Source organism: Macrobrachium nipponense, chromosome 36 (assembly GCF_015104395.2).
Source record: "Macrobrachium nipponense isolate FS-2020 chromosome 36, ASM1510439v2, whole genome shotgun sequence".
Classification (NCBI taxonomy): Eukaryota; Metazoa; Arthropoda; class Malacostraca; order Decapoda; family Palaemonidae; genus Macrobrachium; species Macrobrachium nipponense.
In genome coordinates, this window is record NC_087220.1 from 66,946,395 (window position 1) to 66,963,298 (window position 16,904).

The following is a 16,904-nucleotide window of genomic DNA, read 5'->3' on the forward strand; positions in this document are numbered from 1 at the left end:
AAATAAACCACATCTGTTTCATTTCCGCTTTTCATATTTTGAATGTGTTTTCACGGTGGACTAACAGTTGGGTTTGTGTACTTTTTCCGGGTACGAAACCATGTTGTCCTTTATTAAACAAATTAATTTTTATTAAATGTTTCATAATATTTTTCTTCATTACCCTTTCATACACTTCATAATATGTGATGTTAGACTCACAGGCCTATAACTACTTGCCTCTAGTCTTGATCCACTTTTGAAAGTAGGGGTAATATATGCTAATTTGTGCTCATCATAAATATCTTGCCGTATCTACACTTTGTCTTAATAATATTGCAAGTGGCTTTGCGATAGAATGAACTACTTTCTTTAACAAAATAGCAGGAATTCCATCAGGCCCTGCAGCAGCTCCATTTTTAATTTCATTAATAGCCTGCTGCACAATATCAGCTTCATTAATATCTATGTCAGCTAAATATTCACTATTTTCATCCCATTACTTCTATATCATTATCTTCATATCTATTCTAGGGTTGTGAATTCTCTTCTTATATCGTTCTGCCAGTATGTTGCAAATTTCCTTTTTTTCATTCGTAATCTCCCTTCAATTCTCAGAGGGCCTATTTCTATTCTTCTTTTATTAATTCATCTTCTTCGCATATGAGTATAATAGTTTGGGGTTTTGCTTGATATTAATAGGGTTTTTTTTTGTTCTCCAAGTCCGTTTTTTTCATTTTGATTTGTATAATCTTTTGTTCTGCATTTCTATCTTACTTTTTAGTTCTATAACTTTCCATGCATTTTTTTTTTTTTTCTTTTTCTTTTGCAAGACCTTTTTCCACTTTCTGATTTTCTGGAAACAAGATCCTTCTGTCTCTTGGTATGCATGAATGATGTTTACTTTTCTTCTTCGGTATATATTTTTCCACTATTATCTCCAATATTTTATATAATATCTCCTGTATTTACCCTTATGTCATCAACTTACGAAAATGTTATCCCAATCTTTGTTTAATTCTTCATTAATTTCTGACCATTTTATATACTGTAGAAGTTTGTATTTTCCATATCCTTCCCACTTTTTCATTTCTTGCTTATCTCTATTTTCACTTTGCTTTGGAATGAACTGTTAATTCTATGACATTATGGTCTGAAATACTCGCATTATTAAACTATTATTTCTTTAACATAATCATCTCGTTCACAAAATACTAGGTCTAAAGTATTTTCCTTTCTTGTTGGCAGGTGATTTATTTGTTGAATGTTGTATTTCTAGTAGCATATCTAATAGCTTTTCAAATTGCCTCTTATCTTCTGCCAACTACTATTACTCTCGTTTTTATATGTATAAGTACAACCACAATCTCTATTCGTTCTTTCCATTCTACGGAAAGGAAAGTTGAAGTCACCAGATAGGAGAATAGTCCAGTCCTTGTGATTTCTACTATATCATCCAATTTTTCAATTATTATGTCAAACTCTTTAGTATTAGGAGGTCTATATATTACTATGTTCATCAATTTTTCAGATTCAAATTCTACCGCTATTAGTTCACATTCTGAGTTTACTATCTCATATATTTTTCCTTGTTTTTTGTCTTTCCCATATATTGCGGTTCCCCCTTGATCCTATTTTTTCTATCTGATCTATAAGTTTGGAACCCTTTTATTTGATCATCATTCCCAGTCTCTTGGGAATACCAGGTTTCACTTATATATTATTATATATAATTTTCTTTTCATTTTGGGTTAGTTCTTCTAAGTACTCTATTTTTCTTTTTGAGTTACTTGTAACTAAAACCCTGCGCATTCATCACTATGATGGTTTGCGTGTTTCTCCTTCATTTAATACTGGTAGTAATAAGGATTTTCCCATGTCTCTTTCCTGTTGTGGTATGTTGTTCTTTTTTCATTTCCAGAAATTCTGACATTAAAAAAATCCAACTTTTCCATATATTTGATCTTCCTTCATCATAATTATTAATTTTTGTGTCTGAATCTGCAATTTTCTCCGTTTCGCAATATCCTCTTGCATAATAAATACAGTTATTATCTCTTGTAGAATTTCGGAGCTGATGCTTTGAAATTTTTTGCTGAACACCTCTGCATATCTCATTGGTGTTTGCTTTTCTCTTTTACCTGATATTCTTGATTTCTCTCTTTATTTGTTTCTTTCTTATTTTGGATTTTATACTTGGTTGGTTATTTATTTGATTATGATTCATGGCTACAGGGTGCATATATTTGCATTTTTTGTCGAACTTACATCCTTTTCCTTCTTTTAGGTGTTTTTTACATATTTTTGGATGCAGATCTCTGCAATCATACCATATCCATCTAAGTATGCACATTTACCATATATTTCATAGTGTTGACATATCTTAGGATGTTTGTAGTAACATCTTTCTCCAAATCTGCAATTCCTCTTTTCAAAAGGTTGCAGATTTTGTCTTTCTTGTCTATTTTTTCCTCTTTCCCGTCATTGTATAGATCTGGGTAGAGCCTCTCGGGATTTGCTTTTCTGTTGTCATATCGTAATTTATTTCTTCGTAGGTATGCTGCTTTATTGCCTCATATGTAGTATCAATGAGTATCTCTGCATCCATACTTTTATCTTGTTCTTTGTTTTCCTTATTTTTTTCTGTCATTCATTTTTGTTTACTTCTCTTCCGTTTTCCTCTTCTTCTTTTTCTTCTTCTTCTTCCTTCCTCTCTTCTTCATCCTCAACTATTTGTACATTCAATCTTGATTTAATACATTGTCTATCCATGATAGACATGTGAACAAAAAATTCTTGTATCTTTTCTCAAATCTTGTATTACCTCAGCACACTGTGGATGGGTCGGAATGTTGCATGCAGCACATTTTCTGATTAGGTTTTGTGGATTGACTATGCTATACCAAACATTACACAGTTTGCATGCTTTTGGCATTCTTTTTCCTAATGCATCAATTAGTATATTCACAAGATTTACCTTATTCATTTTCTTGTCGGAATATGTTGGTTTATGTATATTTTCTTTATGAGTCTCTTGACCACTTGGATTTTATTTGGAACTTCTTCAATTATTTTCAAGATGTTTTCATTAGATTTGTTCCAGTTTGAAGATTATATCCTTCTAATATATCTATGAATGCTTTTGTATCTTTTTTGGTTAGGACTGTTGCTGATTTCATAGATGAGAAATGCCAGTTCCCTTCTGCTACCTCATCGTATTGTGAATCTGCTAAGCACGCCAAATTACGCACCTTTTCCCGCAGTTGGAACTTACTGCCATCTTGTTCTGATTTATAGTATTACACTTGATAAACTAACTTAGAAGACGCTTTATCCTACTATTTTCACACTAATCTTATCACCGAGTATCACGAACACTTCTAGATATTTCTCAAATTCTAGTCGTAGTTAAACTTGTGATATCTGTTGATTATTGTGACTTCACGCGGGTACGTCTCACCAAGCAAGATGGCTACTACGAGAGAGAGAGTGAGAGAGAGAGAGGAAAAGCAAAAGGAATAGAAGGGAGGGGTGGGACCTCCTTCATGCCCTGTGCCCTATCTCCTCCTCCTACCTCTCAAAGAGAGAAGGAGAGAGAGAAAGAGCAGAGAAAGGAGAAAGAAGGAGATGAGAGAGAGAGGAGAGAGGAGAGAGAGAGTAGAGAGGAAAAGAGCAAAGAATAGAAGGGAGTGGTGGGACCTCCCTTCATGCCCTGTGCCCCATCTCTCTTCCTACCTCTCAAAGAGAGAAGGAGAGAGAGAGAGACAGACAGAGAAAGAAGAAAGAAGGAGGAGAGAGATAGAGAGGAAAAAGAAGCAAAGGAATAGAAGGAGGGGTGGGACCTCTCTTCATGCCCGTGCCCCATCTCCTCTTCCTACCTCTCAAAGAGAGAAGGAGAGAGAGAAAGAGACAGAGAAAGGAAGTGAAGAAGGTGATGATAGAGAGAAGAGAGAGAGAAAGAAGCAAAGGAATAGAAGGGAAGGGGTGATCCTCCCTTCTTTCCCTGTGCCCCATACTCCTCTTCCTACCTCTCAAAGAGAGAAGGAGAGAGAGAAAGAGACAGAGAAAGGAAGAAAGAAGGAGAGAGAGAGAGAGAGAGAGAGGAAAAGAAGCAAAGGAATAGAAGGGAGGGGTGGGACCTCCCTTCATGCCCTGTGCCCCATCTCCTCTTCCTACCTCTCAAAGAGAGAAGGAGAGAGAGAAAGAGACAAAGAGAATAGAAGACGAAGAGAGAGAGAGAGAGAAAAGAGAAGAGCAAAGGATAGAAGGGAGGTGTGGACCTCCCTTCTTGCCCTGTTCCCCATTCTCCTTCTACCTCTCAAAGAGAGAAGGAAAGAGAGAAAGAGACAGAGAAAGGAAAGAAAGAAGGAGAGAGAGAGAGAGAAAGGAAAAGAAAGCAAAGAAGAAGGGAGGGGTGGGGCGGGACCTGGGACCCATCTCATGCCCTGTGCCCCCATCCCTCTCCTCTACCTATCAAAGAGAGAAGGAGAGAGAGAGAGACAGAGAAAGGAAGAAAGAAGGAGAGAGAGAGAGAGAGGAAAAGAAGCAAAGGAATAGAAGGGAGGGGTGGGACCATCCCGTTCATGCCCTGTACCCCATCTACTCTTCCTTACCTCTCAAAGAGAGAAGGAGAGATAGAAACGAGACACAGAAATAGGAAGAAGAAGGATAGAGAGAAGAGAGATAGAGAGAAAAGAAGCAAAGGAATAGAAGGGAGGGGTGGACCTCCCTTCCTGCCCTGTGCCCATCTCCTCTTCCTACCTCTCAAAGAGAGAAGAGAGAGAGAAAGAGACAGAGACGAAGAAAGAAGAGAGAGAGAGAGAGAGAGAGAGAGAGAGAGAGAGAGAGGAAAAGAAGCAAAGGAATAGAAGGGAGGGGTGGGACCTCCCTTCATGCCCTGTGCCCCATCTCCTCTTCCTACCTCTCAAAGAGAGAAGGAGAGAGAGAAAGAGACAGAGAAAGGAAGAAAGAAGGAGAGAGAGAGGAAAAGAAGCAAAGGAATAGAAGGGAGGGGTGGGACCTCCCTTCATGCCCTGTGCCCCATCTCTCTTCCTCCTCAAAGAGAGAAGGAGAGAGAGAGAGACAGAGAAAGGAAGAAAGAAGGAGAGAGAGAGAGAGAGAGAGGAAAAAAGCAAAAGGAATAGTAGGGAGGGGTGGGACCTCCCTTCATGCCCTGTGCCCCATCTCCTCTTCCTACCTCTCAAAGAGAGAAGGAGAGAGAGAAAGAGACAGAGAAAGGAAGAAAGAAGGAGAGAGAGAGAGAGAGAGAGAGAGAGAGGAAAAGAAGCAAAGGAATCAGAAGGGAGGGTGGGACCTCCCTTCATGCCCCTGTGCCCCATCTCCTCTTCCTACCTCTCAAAGAGAGAAGGAGAGAGAGAAAGAGACAGAGAAGGAAGAAAGAAGGTGAGAGAGAGAGAGAGAGAGAGAGAGAGAGAGGAAAAGAAGCAAAGGAATAGAAGGGAGGGGTGGGACCTCCCTTCATGCCCTGTGGCCCCATCTCCTCTTCCTACCCTCTCAAAGATAGAAAGGAGAGAGAGGAAAGAGACAGAGAAAGGAAGAAAAAAGAAGGAGAGCGAGAGAGAGAGAGAGAGAAAAGAAGGAGAGAGAGAGAGAGGAAAAAGAAGCAAAGGAATAGAAGGGAGGGGGGACCCCTCCTCCTTCATGCCCTGAGGGGCCCTCTCCTCTTCCTACCTCCCAAAGAGAGAAGGAGAGAGAGGAAAGAAAGACAGAGAAAGGAAGAAAGAAGGAGGAGAGAGAGGAAAAGAAGCAAAGGAATAGAACCCGGGGGGGTTGGGGGGGGGGACCTTCCCTTCATGCCCTGTGCCCCATCTCCTCTTCCTACCTCTCAAAGAGAGAAGGAGAGAGAGAAAGAGACTGAGAAAGGAAGAAAGAAGGAGGAGAGAGAGAGAGAGAGCGAAAGGCAAGGAAATAGTAAGGGAGGGGGTGGGGACCTCCCTTCATCCCCCCCCCCCCCTGTGCCCCATCTCCTTCTTCCTAACCCTCAAAGAGAGAAGGAGAGAGGAGAAAGAGGCTGAGAAAGGGAAGGAAAAGAAGGAGGGAGAAGAGAGAGAGAGAGAGAGAGAGGAAAAGAAAGCCCCAGGAATAGAAGGGGGAGGGGTGGGAACTCCTCTTCATGCCCTGTTGCATCTCCCCTTCCTAAACCTTCTCAAAGAGAGGAAGGAGAGAGAGAAAGAGACAGAGAAAGGAAAGAAAGAAGGTTGGAGAGAGAAGAGAGAGAGAGAGAGGAAGAGAGGAAAAGAAGCAAAGGAATAGAAAGGAGGGGTGGGCCTCCCTTCATGCCCGTGCCCCATCTCCTCTCCTAACCGTCTCAGAGAGAAGGAGGAAAAGAAGAGAAAGAGACAGGAGAAATGGAAAGAAAGAAAGGGAATGGAAGGGAGAGAGAGAGAGGAGAGGAAAGGGAAAACGCAAAGGAAAATGAAGGGAGGGGTGGGACCTCCCTTCATGCCCTGTGCCCCCATCCTCCTCTCCTACCTCTCAAAAGAGAGAAGGAGAGAGAGAAAAAAAAAAAAAAAAAAAAAAGAGACTGAGAAAGGAAAGGAAAGAAGGAAGGAGAGAGAGAGGAAACGAAGCAAAAAGGAAATAAGAAGGGAGGGGGGTGGGACCTCCCGTTCCATTGCCCTAAATGCCCCATCTTCCTCTTCTACCCTCGTCAGAGAGAAGGAGAGAGGAAAAGAAGCTGAGAAGGAAGAAAGAAGGAGAGAGGGGGGGGGGGGGGGGGGAAGAGAGAGGAAAAGAAAGCAAAGGAATAGAAGGGAGGGGTGGGACCTCCCTTCATGCCCTGTGCCCCATCTCCTCTTCCTACCTCATCAAAGAGAGAAGGAGAGAGAGAAAGTAGACAGAGGAAGGAAGAAAGAAGGAGAAAGAGAGATAGAGAGGAAAAGAGGAAGAAAGCAAAGGAATAGAAGGGAGGGGTGGGACCTCCCTTCATGCCCTGTGCCCCATCTCCTCTTCCTACCTCTCAAAAGAGAAGGAGAGGAGAGAGAAAGAACCAGGGGAAAGGAAAGAAAGAAGGAGAGAGAAGATAGAGGAAAAGAAGCAAAGGAATAGAAGGGAGGGGTGGGAAACTCCCTTCCATGCTGTGCCCCAATCTCCTCTTCCTAATCAAGAAGTGGAAGGAGAGAAGAAAGAAAAGGACAGCGAAAGAAGAAAGAAAGGGTGAGAGGAGAGAGTGAGAGGAGAGAGGAAAAAGAAGCAAAAAGGAATAGAAGGGAGGGGTGGGACCTACCTTCATGCCCTGTGCCCTATCTCCTCTTCCTACCTCTCAAAGAGAGAAGGAGAGAGAGAAAGAGACAGAGAAAAGGAAGAAAGAAGGAGAGAGAGAGAGAGAGAGAGAGAGAGAGAGGAGAAAAGAAGCAAAGGAATAGAAGGAGTGGTGGGACTCCCTTCATACCCTGTGCCCCATCTCCTCTCCTACCTCTCAAAGAGAGAAGGAGAGAGAGAGAAGAGACAGAGAAAGGAAGAAAGAAGGAGAGAGAGATAGAGAGGAAAAGAAGCAAAGGAATAGAAGGGAGGGGTGGGGTGACCTCTCTTCACCTGCCCTGTGCCCCATCTCCTCTTCCTACTCTCAAAGAGAGAAGGAGAGAGAGAAAGAGACAGAGAAAGGAAAGAAAGGTGAAGAGAGAGAGAGAGAGATTAGAAAGAAGCAAAGGAAATAGAAGGGAGGGGGTGGGGACCTCCCTTCTTTCCCTGTGCCCCATCTCTCTTCCTACCTCTCAAAGAGAGAAGGAGAGAGAGAAAGAGACAGAGAAAGGAAGAAACGAAAGGAAGGATGAGAGAGAGATAGAGAGGAAAGAAGCAAAGGAATAGAAGGGAGGGGTGGGGGACCTCCCTTCATGCCCTGTGCCCCATCTCCTCTTCCTACCTCTCAAAGAGAGAAGGAGAGATGAGAAAGAGGACAGAGAAAGGAAGAAAGAAGGAGAGAGAGAGAGAGAAAAGAAGCAAAGGAATAGAAGGGAGGGGTGGGACCTCCCTTCATTGCCCTGTTCCACTCTCCTCTTCCTACCTCTCAAAAGAGGAAGGAAGGAGAGAAAGAAAGAGACAGAGAAAGGAAGAAAGAAGGAGAGAGATAGAGAGAAAGGAAAAGAAGCAAAGGAATAGAAGGGAGGGGTGGGGGGGACCTCCCTTCATGCCCTGTGCCCCATCTCCTTTCCTCCTACCTCTCAAAGAGAGGAAGGAAGAGAGAAAAGAGACAGAGAAATTGGAAGAAAGAAGGAGAGGAGAGAGAGAGAGGAAGAAGCAAGGGAATAGAATGGGGAGGGGTGGGCCCCACCTCCTTCATGCCCTGTACTCCATCTCCTCTTCCTACCTCTCAAAAGAGAGAAGGAGAGATAGAAAGAGACACAGAAAGGAAGACGAAGGAGAGAGAGAGAGATAGAGAAGGAAAAGAATTCAAAGGAATGAAGAAGGGAGGGGGTGGAAACCTCTTCCTGCCCTGTGCCCATCTCCTCTTCCTACTCTCAAAGAGAGAAGGGAGAGAGAGAAAGAGGACAGAGAAACAGGTGAGAAAGAAGGTAGAGAGAGATAGAGAGGACAGCCCCAAGCAAAGGAATAGAAGAGGGGGGTGGGACCTCCCTTCCTGCCCTACCCTGTGCCCCATCTCCTCTTCCTACCTCTCATAGAGAAAGAAGGAGAGAGGAAAGAAAGATACAGGATAAAGGTAGAAAGAAGGTGAGAGGTAGATTTTTTAGAGAGGAGAAGAAGCAAAGGAATAGAAGGGTAGGGGTGGGACCTCCCTTCCTGCCCTGTGCCCCATCTTCCTCTTCCTACCTCTCAAAGAGAGAAGGAGAGAGAGAAAGAGAACAGAAGAAAGTTAAAAAGAAGAAGGTGAGAGAGAGAGAAAGAGGAAAAGAAGCAAAGGAATAGAAGGGAGGGTGGGACCTCCCTTCCTGCCCTGTGCACCATCCTCCTCTTCCTACCTCTCAAAGAGAGAAGGAGAGAGAGAAAGAGACAGAGAAAAGGTAGAAAGAAGGTGAGGAGAGATAGAGAGGAAAAGAGCAAATGGAATAGAAGGGAGGGGTGGTGGACCTCCCTTCCTGCCCTGTGCCCCATCCTCCTCGTCCTACCTCTCATAGAGAAGGAGGAGAGAGAGAAAGAGACAGAGAAAGGTTAGAAAGAAAGGGTGAGAGAGAATAGAGAGGAAAAGAAGTGCAAAGGAATAGAAGGGAGGGGTGGGACCTCCCTTCCTGGGACCCTGTGCCCCATCTTCCCTACTGCTCAAAGAGAGAAGAGAGAGAAAGAGAGAACAGAGAAAGAAAGAAGGAAAGTGAGAAGATAGAGAGGAGAGCAAAGGAAGGAGGAAAAGGCAAAAGGAAATAGAAGGGAGGGTGGTGGGACCTCCCTTCCTACCCTGTGCCCCATCTTCGCTTCCTTACCTCTCAAAGAGAGAAGGAGATAGAGAAAGAGACCAGAGAAAGGAAGAAAGAAGGTGAGAGAGATAGAGAGGAAAAGAAGCAAAGGAATAGAAGGTGGGGTGGGACCTCCTTCCTGCCCTGTTGCCCCTTCTCCTCTTCCTAACCTAACCTCTCAAAGAGAGAAGGAGAGAGAGAAAGAGACAGAGAAAGGTAGAAAGAAAGGTGAGAGAGAGAGAAGGAAAAGAAACAAAAGGAGAATTGGAAGGAAGGGGTGGGAACCTCCCTTCCTGGCCTTGGTCCACCATCTCCTCTTCCTACCTCTCCAAATAGAGAAGGAGAGAGGAGAAAGAGAAACAGAGAAAGGAAAAGAAGTGAGAAGAGGGAATAAGAGCGGAAAGGAAGAGCAAAGGAATAGAAGGGAGGGGTGGGACCTCCCTTCCTGCCCTTTGTGCCCTTTCCCATCCATTCTTTTCCTCTTCTAACCTCTCAAAGAGAGAAGGAGAGAGAGAAAAGAGAACAGAGAAAGGGAGAAAGAAGGTGATAGAAGATAGAGAGGAAAAGGAAAAGCAATGGAATTGAAGGGAGTGGTGGGACCTCCCTTCCTGAAAACCCTGGTGCCCCAATCTTCCTCTTCCTACCATTCTCAAAGAAGGGAGGGGGGAAGGAGAGAGAGAAAGAGACAGAGAAAGGTGGGAAAGAAGGTGAGAGAGATTAGAGATGAAGAGAAGCCAAAGGGCTAGAAGGAGGGGTGGGACCCTTCCCTTCCTGCCCTCTGTGCCCCCTCTCCTCTTTCCTCCCTCTCAAAAGAGAGATGGAGAAGAGAGAAAGAGACAGAGAAAGGTATAAAGAAGGTGAGAGAGAGAGAGAGGAAAGAAAGCCAAAGGAATAGAAGGGAGGGGTGAGACCGCCCTTCCTGGGGGGGGCCCCCCCCCCTTTGGGGTGCCCCATCTCCTCTTCCTACCTCTCAAAGGAGGAAGGAGAGAGAGAAAGAGACAGAGAAAGTTAGAAAGAATGTGAGAGATATAGAGAGGACAAGAAGCAAAGGAATAGAAGTGGAGGGGTGAGACCTCCTTTCCTGCCCGGTGCCCCATCTCCTTCTTCCTACCTCAAAGATTGAAGGGAGGGTGGGACCTCCCTTGCAATGCCCTGTGGCCCCATCTCCTCTTCCTACCTCTCAAAGAGAGAAGGAGGAGAGAGAAAGAGACAGAGAAAGGTAGAAAAGAAAGGTGAGAGAGATAGAGAGGAAGAAGCAAAGGAATAGAAGGGAGGGGTGAGACCTCTTCCTGCCCTGTGCCCCATCTCCTCTTCCTACCTCTCAAAGAGAGAAGGAGAGAGAGAAAGAGAGAGAAAGTTAGAAAGAAGGTGAGAGAGATAGAGAGAAAAGAAGCAAGGAATAGAAGGGAGGGGTGAGACCTCCCTTCCTGCCTGTGCCCCATCTCCTCTTCCTACCTCTCAAAGAGAGAAGGAGAGAGAGAAGAGACAGAGAAAGAGAAAGAAGGTGGAGAGAGATAGAGAGGAAAAGAAGCAATGGAATTGAAGGGAGGGTGGGTGACCTCCCTTCCTGCCCTGTGCCCCATCTCCTCTTCCTACCTCTCAAAGAGAGAGGAGAGAGAGAAAGAGACAGAGTAGAAAGAAGGTGAGAGAGATAGAGAGGAAGAGAACAAAGGAATAGAAGGGAGGGGTGACCTCCCTTCCTGCCCTGTGCCCCTCTCCTCCTTACCTTCAAGAGAGTGGGAGAGGAGAAAGAGACAGAGAAAGGTAGAAAGAAGGAGAGAGACGAGAGGAAAAAGAAGCAAGGAATAGAAGGGAGGGGTGAGACCTCCCTTCCTGCCCTGTGCCCCATCTCCTCTTCCTACCTCTCAAAGAGAGAAGGAGAGAGAGAAAGAGACAGAGAAGTAGAAAGAAGGTGGAGAGAGTAGAGAGAAAAGAAGCAAAGGAATAGAAGGAGGGGGAGACCTCCCTTCCTGCCCTGTGCCCCATCTCCTCTTCCTCCCCTCTCAAAGAGAGTAAGAGAGAGAGAAAGAGACAGAGAAATTTAGAAAGAAGGTGAGAGAGATAGAGAGGAAAATAAGCAAGGAATAGAGGGGAGGGTGTGACCTCCCTTCCTGCCCTGTGCCCCATCTCCTCTTCCTACCTCTCAAAGAGAGAAGGAGAGAGAGAAAGAGACAGAGAAAGGTAGAAAGAAGGTGAGAGAGATAGAGAGGAAAAGAAGCAAAGGAATAGAAGGGAGGGGTGGGACCTCCCTTCCTGCCCTGTGCCCCATCTCCTCTTCCTACCTCTCAAGAGAGAGAGAGAGAGAGAGAGAAAGAGAATGAGAGACGAGAGAGAGAGAGAGAGAGAGAGAGAGAGAGAGATAGAGGACGAGAGGCCAGAGAGAGAGAGAGACGAGAAAGAGCAAAGGAATAGAAGGAAAAGTGGGATGGGCCTCCCTTCCTGCCCTGTGCCCCATCTCCTCTTCCTACCTCTCGAAAGAGCGGAGAGAGAGAGGAAAGAGACAGAGAAAGGTAGAAAGAAGGTGAGAGAGATAGAGAGGAAAAATAAGCAAAGGAATAGAAGGGAGGGTGGGACCTCCCTTCCTGCCCTGTGTCCCATCCTCCTCTTTCTACCTCTCAAAGAGAGCTGGAGAGAGAGAAAGAGACAGAGAAAGGTAGAGAAGTGAGAGAGTAGAGAGGAAGAGCAAAGGAATAGAAGGGAGGGGTGGGACCTCCCTTCCTGCCCTGTGCCCCATCTCCTCTTCCTACCTCTCAAAGAGAGAAGGAGAGAGAGAAAGAGACAGAGAAAGGTAGAAAGAAGGTGAGAGAGATAGAGAGGAAAAGAAGCAAAGGAATAGAAGGGAGGGTGGGACCTCTTCCTGCCCTGTGTCCCATCTCCTCTTCCTACCTCCTTCAAAGAGAGATGGAGAGAGAGAAAGAGACAGAGAAAGGTAGAAAGAAGGTGAGAGAGATAGAGAGGAAAAGAAGCAAAGGGAATAGAAGGGAGGGGTGGGAACCTCCCTTCCTGCCCTGTGCCCCATCTCTCTTCCTACCTCTCAAGAGATGGAGGAGAAGGAGACAGAGAGGAAGAAAGAAGGTGAAGAGAGATAGAGAGGAAAAAGAAAGCAAAGGAATGAAAGGGAGGGGTGGGACCTCCTTCCCTACCCTGTGGCCCATCTCCCTCTTCCTACCCTCTCAAAGAGAGAGGAGAGAGAGAAACGAGGACAGGAGAAAGGAAAGAAAAAGGTGAGAGAGATTAGAGAGGAAAAGAAGCAAAGGAATAGAAGGGAGGGGTGGGACCTCCCTTCCTGCCCTGTGCCCCATTCTCCTCTTCCTATAAGAAGAAAGGAGAAGAGGAAGGAAGAACCTGCGAAAAGGTAGAAACAAAAGCAGAGAGAGATAAGAGAGGAAAAGAAGCAAGGAAGAGGGAAGGGGGTGGGGTGGGACTCCCTTCCCAGCCCTGTCCCCTTATCCTCTTCCAACCTCTCCAGAGTGAAGGAGAAAGAAGTGAAAGAGACAGAGAAAGGTAGAAAGAAGGTGAGAAGCAAAGATAGAAGAGGGGAAAAGAAGCAAAGGAATAGAGGGAGGGGGGCCTCCCTTTCCTGCCTGTGCCCCATCTCCTCTTCCTACCTCTCAAAGAGAGAAGGAGAGAGAGAAAGAGACAGAGAAAGGTAGGAAGGAAAGGAGGAGATAAGAGAGAAGCAAAGGACTGGAAGAGTGGGACCTCCCTTCCTGCCCTGTGCCCCCTTCTCCTCTTCCTACCTCTCAAGAGAGAAGGAGAGAGGAGAAAGAAAGACAGAGAAAGGTAGAAAGAAGGTGAGCGAGATACAGAGGAAAAAAAAAGCAAAGGACTGGAAGGGAGGGGTGGGTGACTTCCCTTGCCCTGTGCCCTTCTCCCTCTTCTACTCTCAAAGAGAGATGGAGAGAGAGAAAGAGACTTAGAGAAAGGAAGAAAGAAGGGGAAGGGGAGAGATAGAGAGGAAAAGAAGCAAAGGAATAGAAGGGAGGGGTTGGACCTCCTTTACCTGCCCTGGCCCCCATCTCCTCTTCCTAAACCTCTCAAAGAGAGAAGGAGAGAGAGAAAGAGACAGAGAAAAGGTAGAAAGAAGGTGAGAGAGATAGAGAGGAAAAGAAGCAAAGGAATAAGAAGGGAGGGTGGGGACCTCCCTTCCTGCCCTGTGCCCCTTCTCCTCTTCCACCTCTCAAAGAGAAGAAGGAGAGGAAAGAGAGAGAGAGAAAGAATAGTAGATAGAGAGGTGAGAGAGATACCGATGAGAAAAGAAGCAAATGTAATAGAAGGAAGGGTGGGGAACCTCCCTTCCTGCCCTGTGCCCCTTCTCTCTCCACCTCTCAAAGAGAGAAAGGAGAGAGAGAAAGAGAACAGAGAAAGGTAGAAAGAAGGTGAGGAGAATAGAGAGGAAAAGAAGCAAAGGAATAGAAGGGAGGGGGGGTGGGACCTCCCTTCTGCCCTGTGCCCATTCTCCTCTTCCTTACCTCTCAAAGAGAGAAGGAGAGAGAGAAAGAGACAGAGAAAGGTAGAAAGAAGGTGTAGAGCGAGAGAGAGGAAAAGAAGCAAAAGGAATAGAAGGGAGGGGTGGGACCTCTCTTCCTGCCCTGTGCCCCTTCTCCGCTCTCCTCTTCCTACCTCTCACAGAGAGAAGGAGAGAGAGAGAGACAGAGAAAGAGACAGAGAAGGGAAGGGAAGAGAAAGAGAGAGAGAGAGTTGTGAGAGAGAGCGAGTAGAGAGAGAGAGAGAGAAGAGAGAGAGAGAGAGATGGGTGTTGAAACATTTCTGACTCACCTTTTTCGTCTCCATGATTAGATTCACTATCTACTTATTTTTAAGCAGTTTCTGATGTTGAGTTGCAAAAGTACACAGGTGAATTCCGACTGGCCGTTTGTTGGTGCTGTTCCGTCGCATTCCAAGGGACGTTACGATCTCTTTGGCCCAGTCAATGAGGTTGCCTGAAGGATGGGTGTATGGGAGGTGGGGGACCTCCCGTTTGCTGGAACCGGGTTGGGGGGCCCGGTTACAGCAGACGAACACCCATCCCGAAGCCAACCCCATAGTATGGACCAAACAGATCGCAACGCCTCCGGAATACGACGCAGCAGCATCAGCTCGCAACCAGGCAAAAATCTTCATTCAGTCTTGGCTGTTTTTCCTCCTTTCCATTTCGTTCTCCTTAAGCCATTCTTCCTCTTCGTCCTATTATTCTTCCTCCTCGTCCTCTTCATCTTCCTCATCACATTCTTCCTCTTCGTCCTCTTCATCCTCCTCATCACATTCTTCCTCTTCGTCCTCTTCATCCTCCTCATCACATTCTTCCTCTTCGTCCTCTTCATCTTCCTCATCACATTCTTCTTCTTCATCACATTCTTCCTCTTCGTCCTCTTCATCACATTCTTCCTCTTCTTCAGACAGTTCCTCTTCATCACATTCTTCCTCCTCCTCAGACAGTTCTGACTCATCATCTTCTTCATCATCGGATTCATCGGGAAACTTGGGATCTTCGAACAGCTTATCCGCGACGTCCTTGACGAAGTCCCTGAGAGTGTTGTATTCCTCTCTTTCATCAGCGTCACGTAGGATGTCGTTAGCGTAGTTGATCCTTTGCATGACTTCCTTCACTTGTTCTCGCTCTGCCTGGGACCCTTGGAACTTGTCAGGGTGGCTCTTGAGGGCCAGCTTCCTGTAGGCCCTTTCTATTTCCTTCAAAGCAGCATCCTCTGGAACGCCTAGGATGTCGTAGGGGCAGCCATGACGTTCCATTCTTTCCAGGGTTTCGGCAGCTTCGATTAAAGCTTCCACATCTTCTTGATCTTCATCTAGTTTTTCAAGATGGACCGTAGCTTCACCGTGTCTGCCCAGCAGCAAGAGACACAATGCCAGTCTTAACCTACAGTCCTCTTGATCTTCGTCCTTATCCAGTACAGCGAGGAAACAGTCACATGCTTCTTGCAGCCGTCCAAGCTTGCAGAAGACGTTCCCTTTCATTCTGGCCAAGTCAACACGTATCTGCGGGAAAAAGGATTCCAGAGACTGGGCGTGTGTAATCCTTTCCAAAACAGCATCGAATTCACATTCGTCTATCATCAATGGAATAGAGTACCATATCGCCCGCTGCTCCAGAAACTCTTTTCCCTTGAGTGCCCTTTCATGGTTAGGACATCGGTTCTAGAACCTGAGTCAAAATCAGTTTCAGCTTTTTCTAACTCAGCATCAAAGGCACAAAGTAGGGCAGACTCCACCAGAACATCACAGTCATCTTGATACTCGGCAGGTAAATTGTCCAGTATTTTTTTGGCCTCTTCCACCATTCCTAGAGCTGTGTGGCATCTCAACTCCTTGACACGACAATCCAACACATTATCATAGTCCTTTGTTATAATTCCTAGGAAAACTATTGCTGTCGCAAAATCTTCCATCTCAATACAGCGATCAGCTTCTGCCTCCAGTACTTTTCTCCGGTGAATTTCTACCTGTGTACTTTTTGCTTCAGCCTCTTTAAGCCGTTCTTGTACCTGACTCAAGGTATCTTCCGCCTCTTTCAGATTTCCTTTGACTCGATTCAACTCAGTCTCTAGTTTCTTCCTTTCAGCTCGTTCGCTCTGGACGATTCCATTTTGATCTACTCGTTTAGCGATCCTGTCTTTGAGAACCTTGTTCTCTGCAACCAGAGCGTTAATTCTGTTCTTTTTAGGTGCATTTAAATTCTTCACTGAGGCCGCTTCCCGCTCACTCTCGGCTAATTTCTCCTTCAATTTCTCATTTTCTCGTTGAAGCTGCTGAACTCTATCTTCCAGAATTCGGGTCTTCTTCTGAGCCTCATTTCCATGATTTTTTTCGAGATCACGGTGTTTTGCAAGAGCAGACAATTCTTGCTGTGAGGCTCGCAGCTTCTCTTCGAGTTGTGTGGTCACCTGTTTCAATTTCTTCCTTTCCGCTTCATGATCCTTGACTTTCCCTTCCAGGTAACCACAATAAAAATCATTGTCCGAAGCTTGACTCTCCATTTCTTCCAGTTTCTTTCTGTTCCTCTCACACTCTCTGTCTTTCTCTGCGTGTTCGTCCTTCAGATTGTCTAGTTCCTTTCCTTTCCGGATTAACGCGTCCTCATACTCAGCCATTCTCATTTTCAACTCGTTCTCTAGATCGTCATTCCTCTTGATAAGATCTGCTTCCTTGTTGTTGACCGCATCAATTTCATGAACGAGGCTGGAGTTTTCCTCCTTGAGAAGGGATATCATCTCCGTTGAATAAAAAACGTCGTCTTCCAGTCGGGCGATGGCGTCTCGGCAGTTTCGGTTGGTTTTCTTTTCCTCCACGTACTTTGTATGTACATGTCCAAGAAGCCCTCCCAGAATGAGAGCCATCGCGTTTCCTCCAATAAAGTATCCAAGTTTTTGGATAATATTAATTCCATTTACAAAAGATAACACTGATCCAGGACGGATCAGAGCCAATAAGTTGTTCACAAAAAAGTTAACTTTGCCAAGTGCAAACATGGTTAGTGGTTACCCTTCTTGCAACCTGTTAAAAATGCTAGAAATAGAAAAAGCCGCTGAGCTTTGGGAACTC

The 16,904-nt window shown here is 45.4% G+C and overlaps 2 protein-coding genes across 2 annotated transcripts in view; both read right to left on the minus strand.

Moving 5' to 3' along the window:
* Window positions 1-15,320, minus strand: part of LOC135203486 (dnaJ homolog subfamily C member 21-like) — an 81,645-nt gene extending 66,325 nt beyond the window's left edge. Inside the window, exon 1 of the mRNA XM_064233207.1 lies at window positions 14,681-15,320. Coding sequence (XP_064089277.1) covers window positions 14,681-15,320 — 640 coding nt within the window. The remainder of the gene's footprint in view (window positions 1-14,680) is intronic.
* Window positions 15,321-15,418: 98 nt separating this feature from the next.
* LOC135203487 (E3 ubiquitin-protein ligase BRE1A-like) lies at window positions 15,419-16,573 on the minus strand. Its single transcript, XM_064233208.1, has one exon. It carries the CDS (start codon window positions 16,571-16,573, stop codon window positions 15,419-15,421), a length of 1,155 nt encoding a protein of 384 aa, XP_064089278.1.
* Window positions 16,574-16,904: the final 331 nt, after the last annotated feature.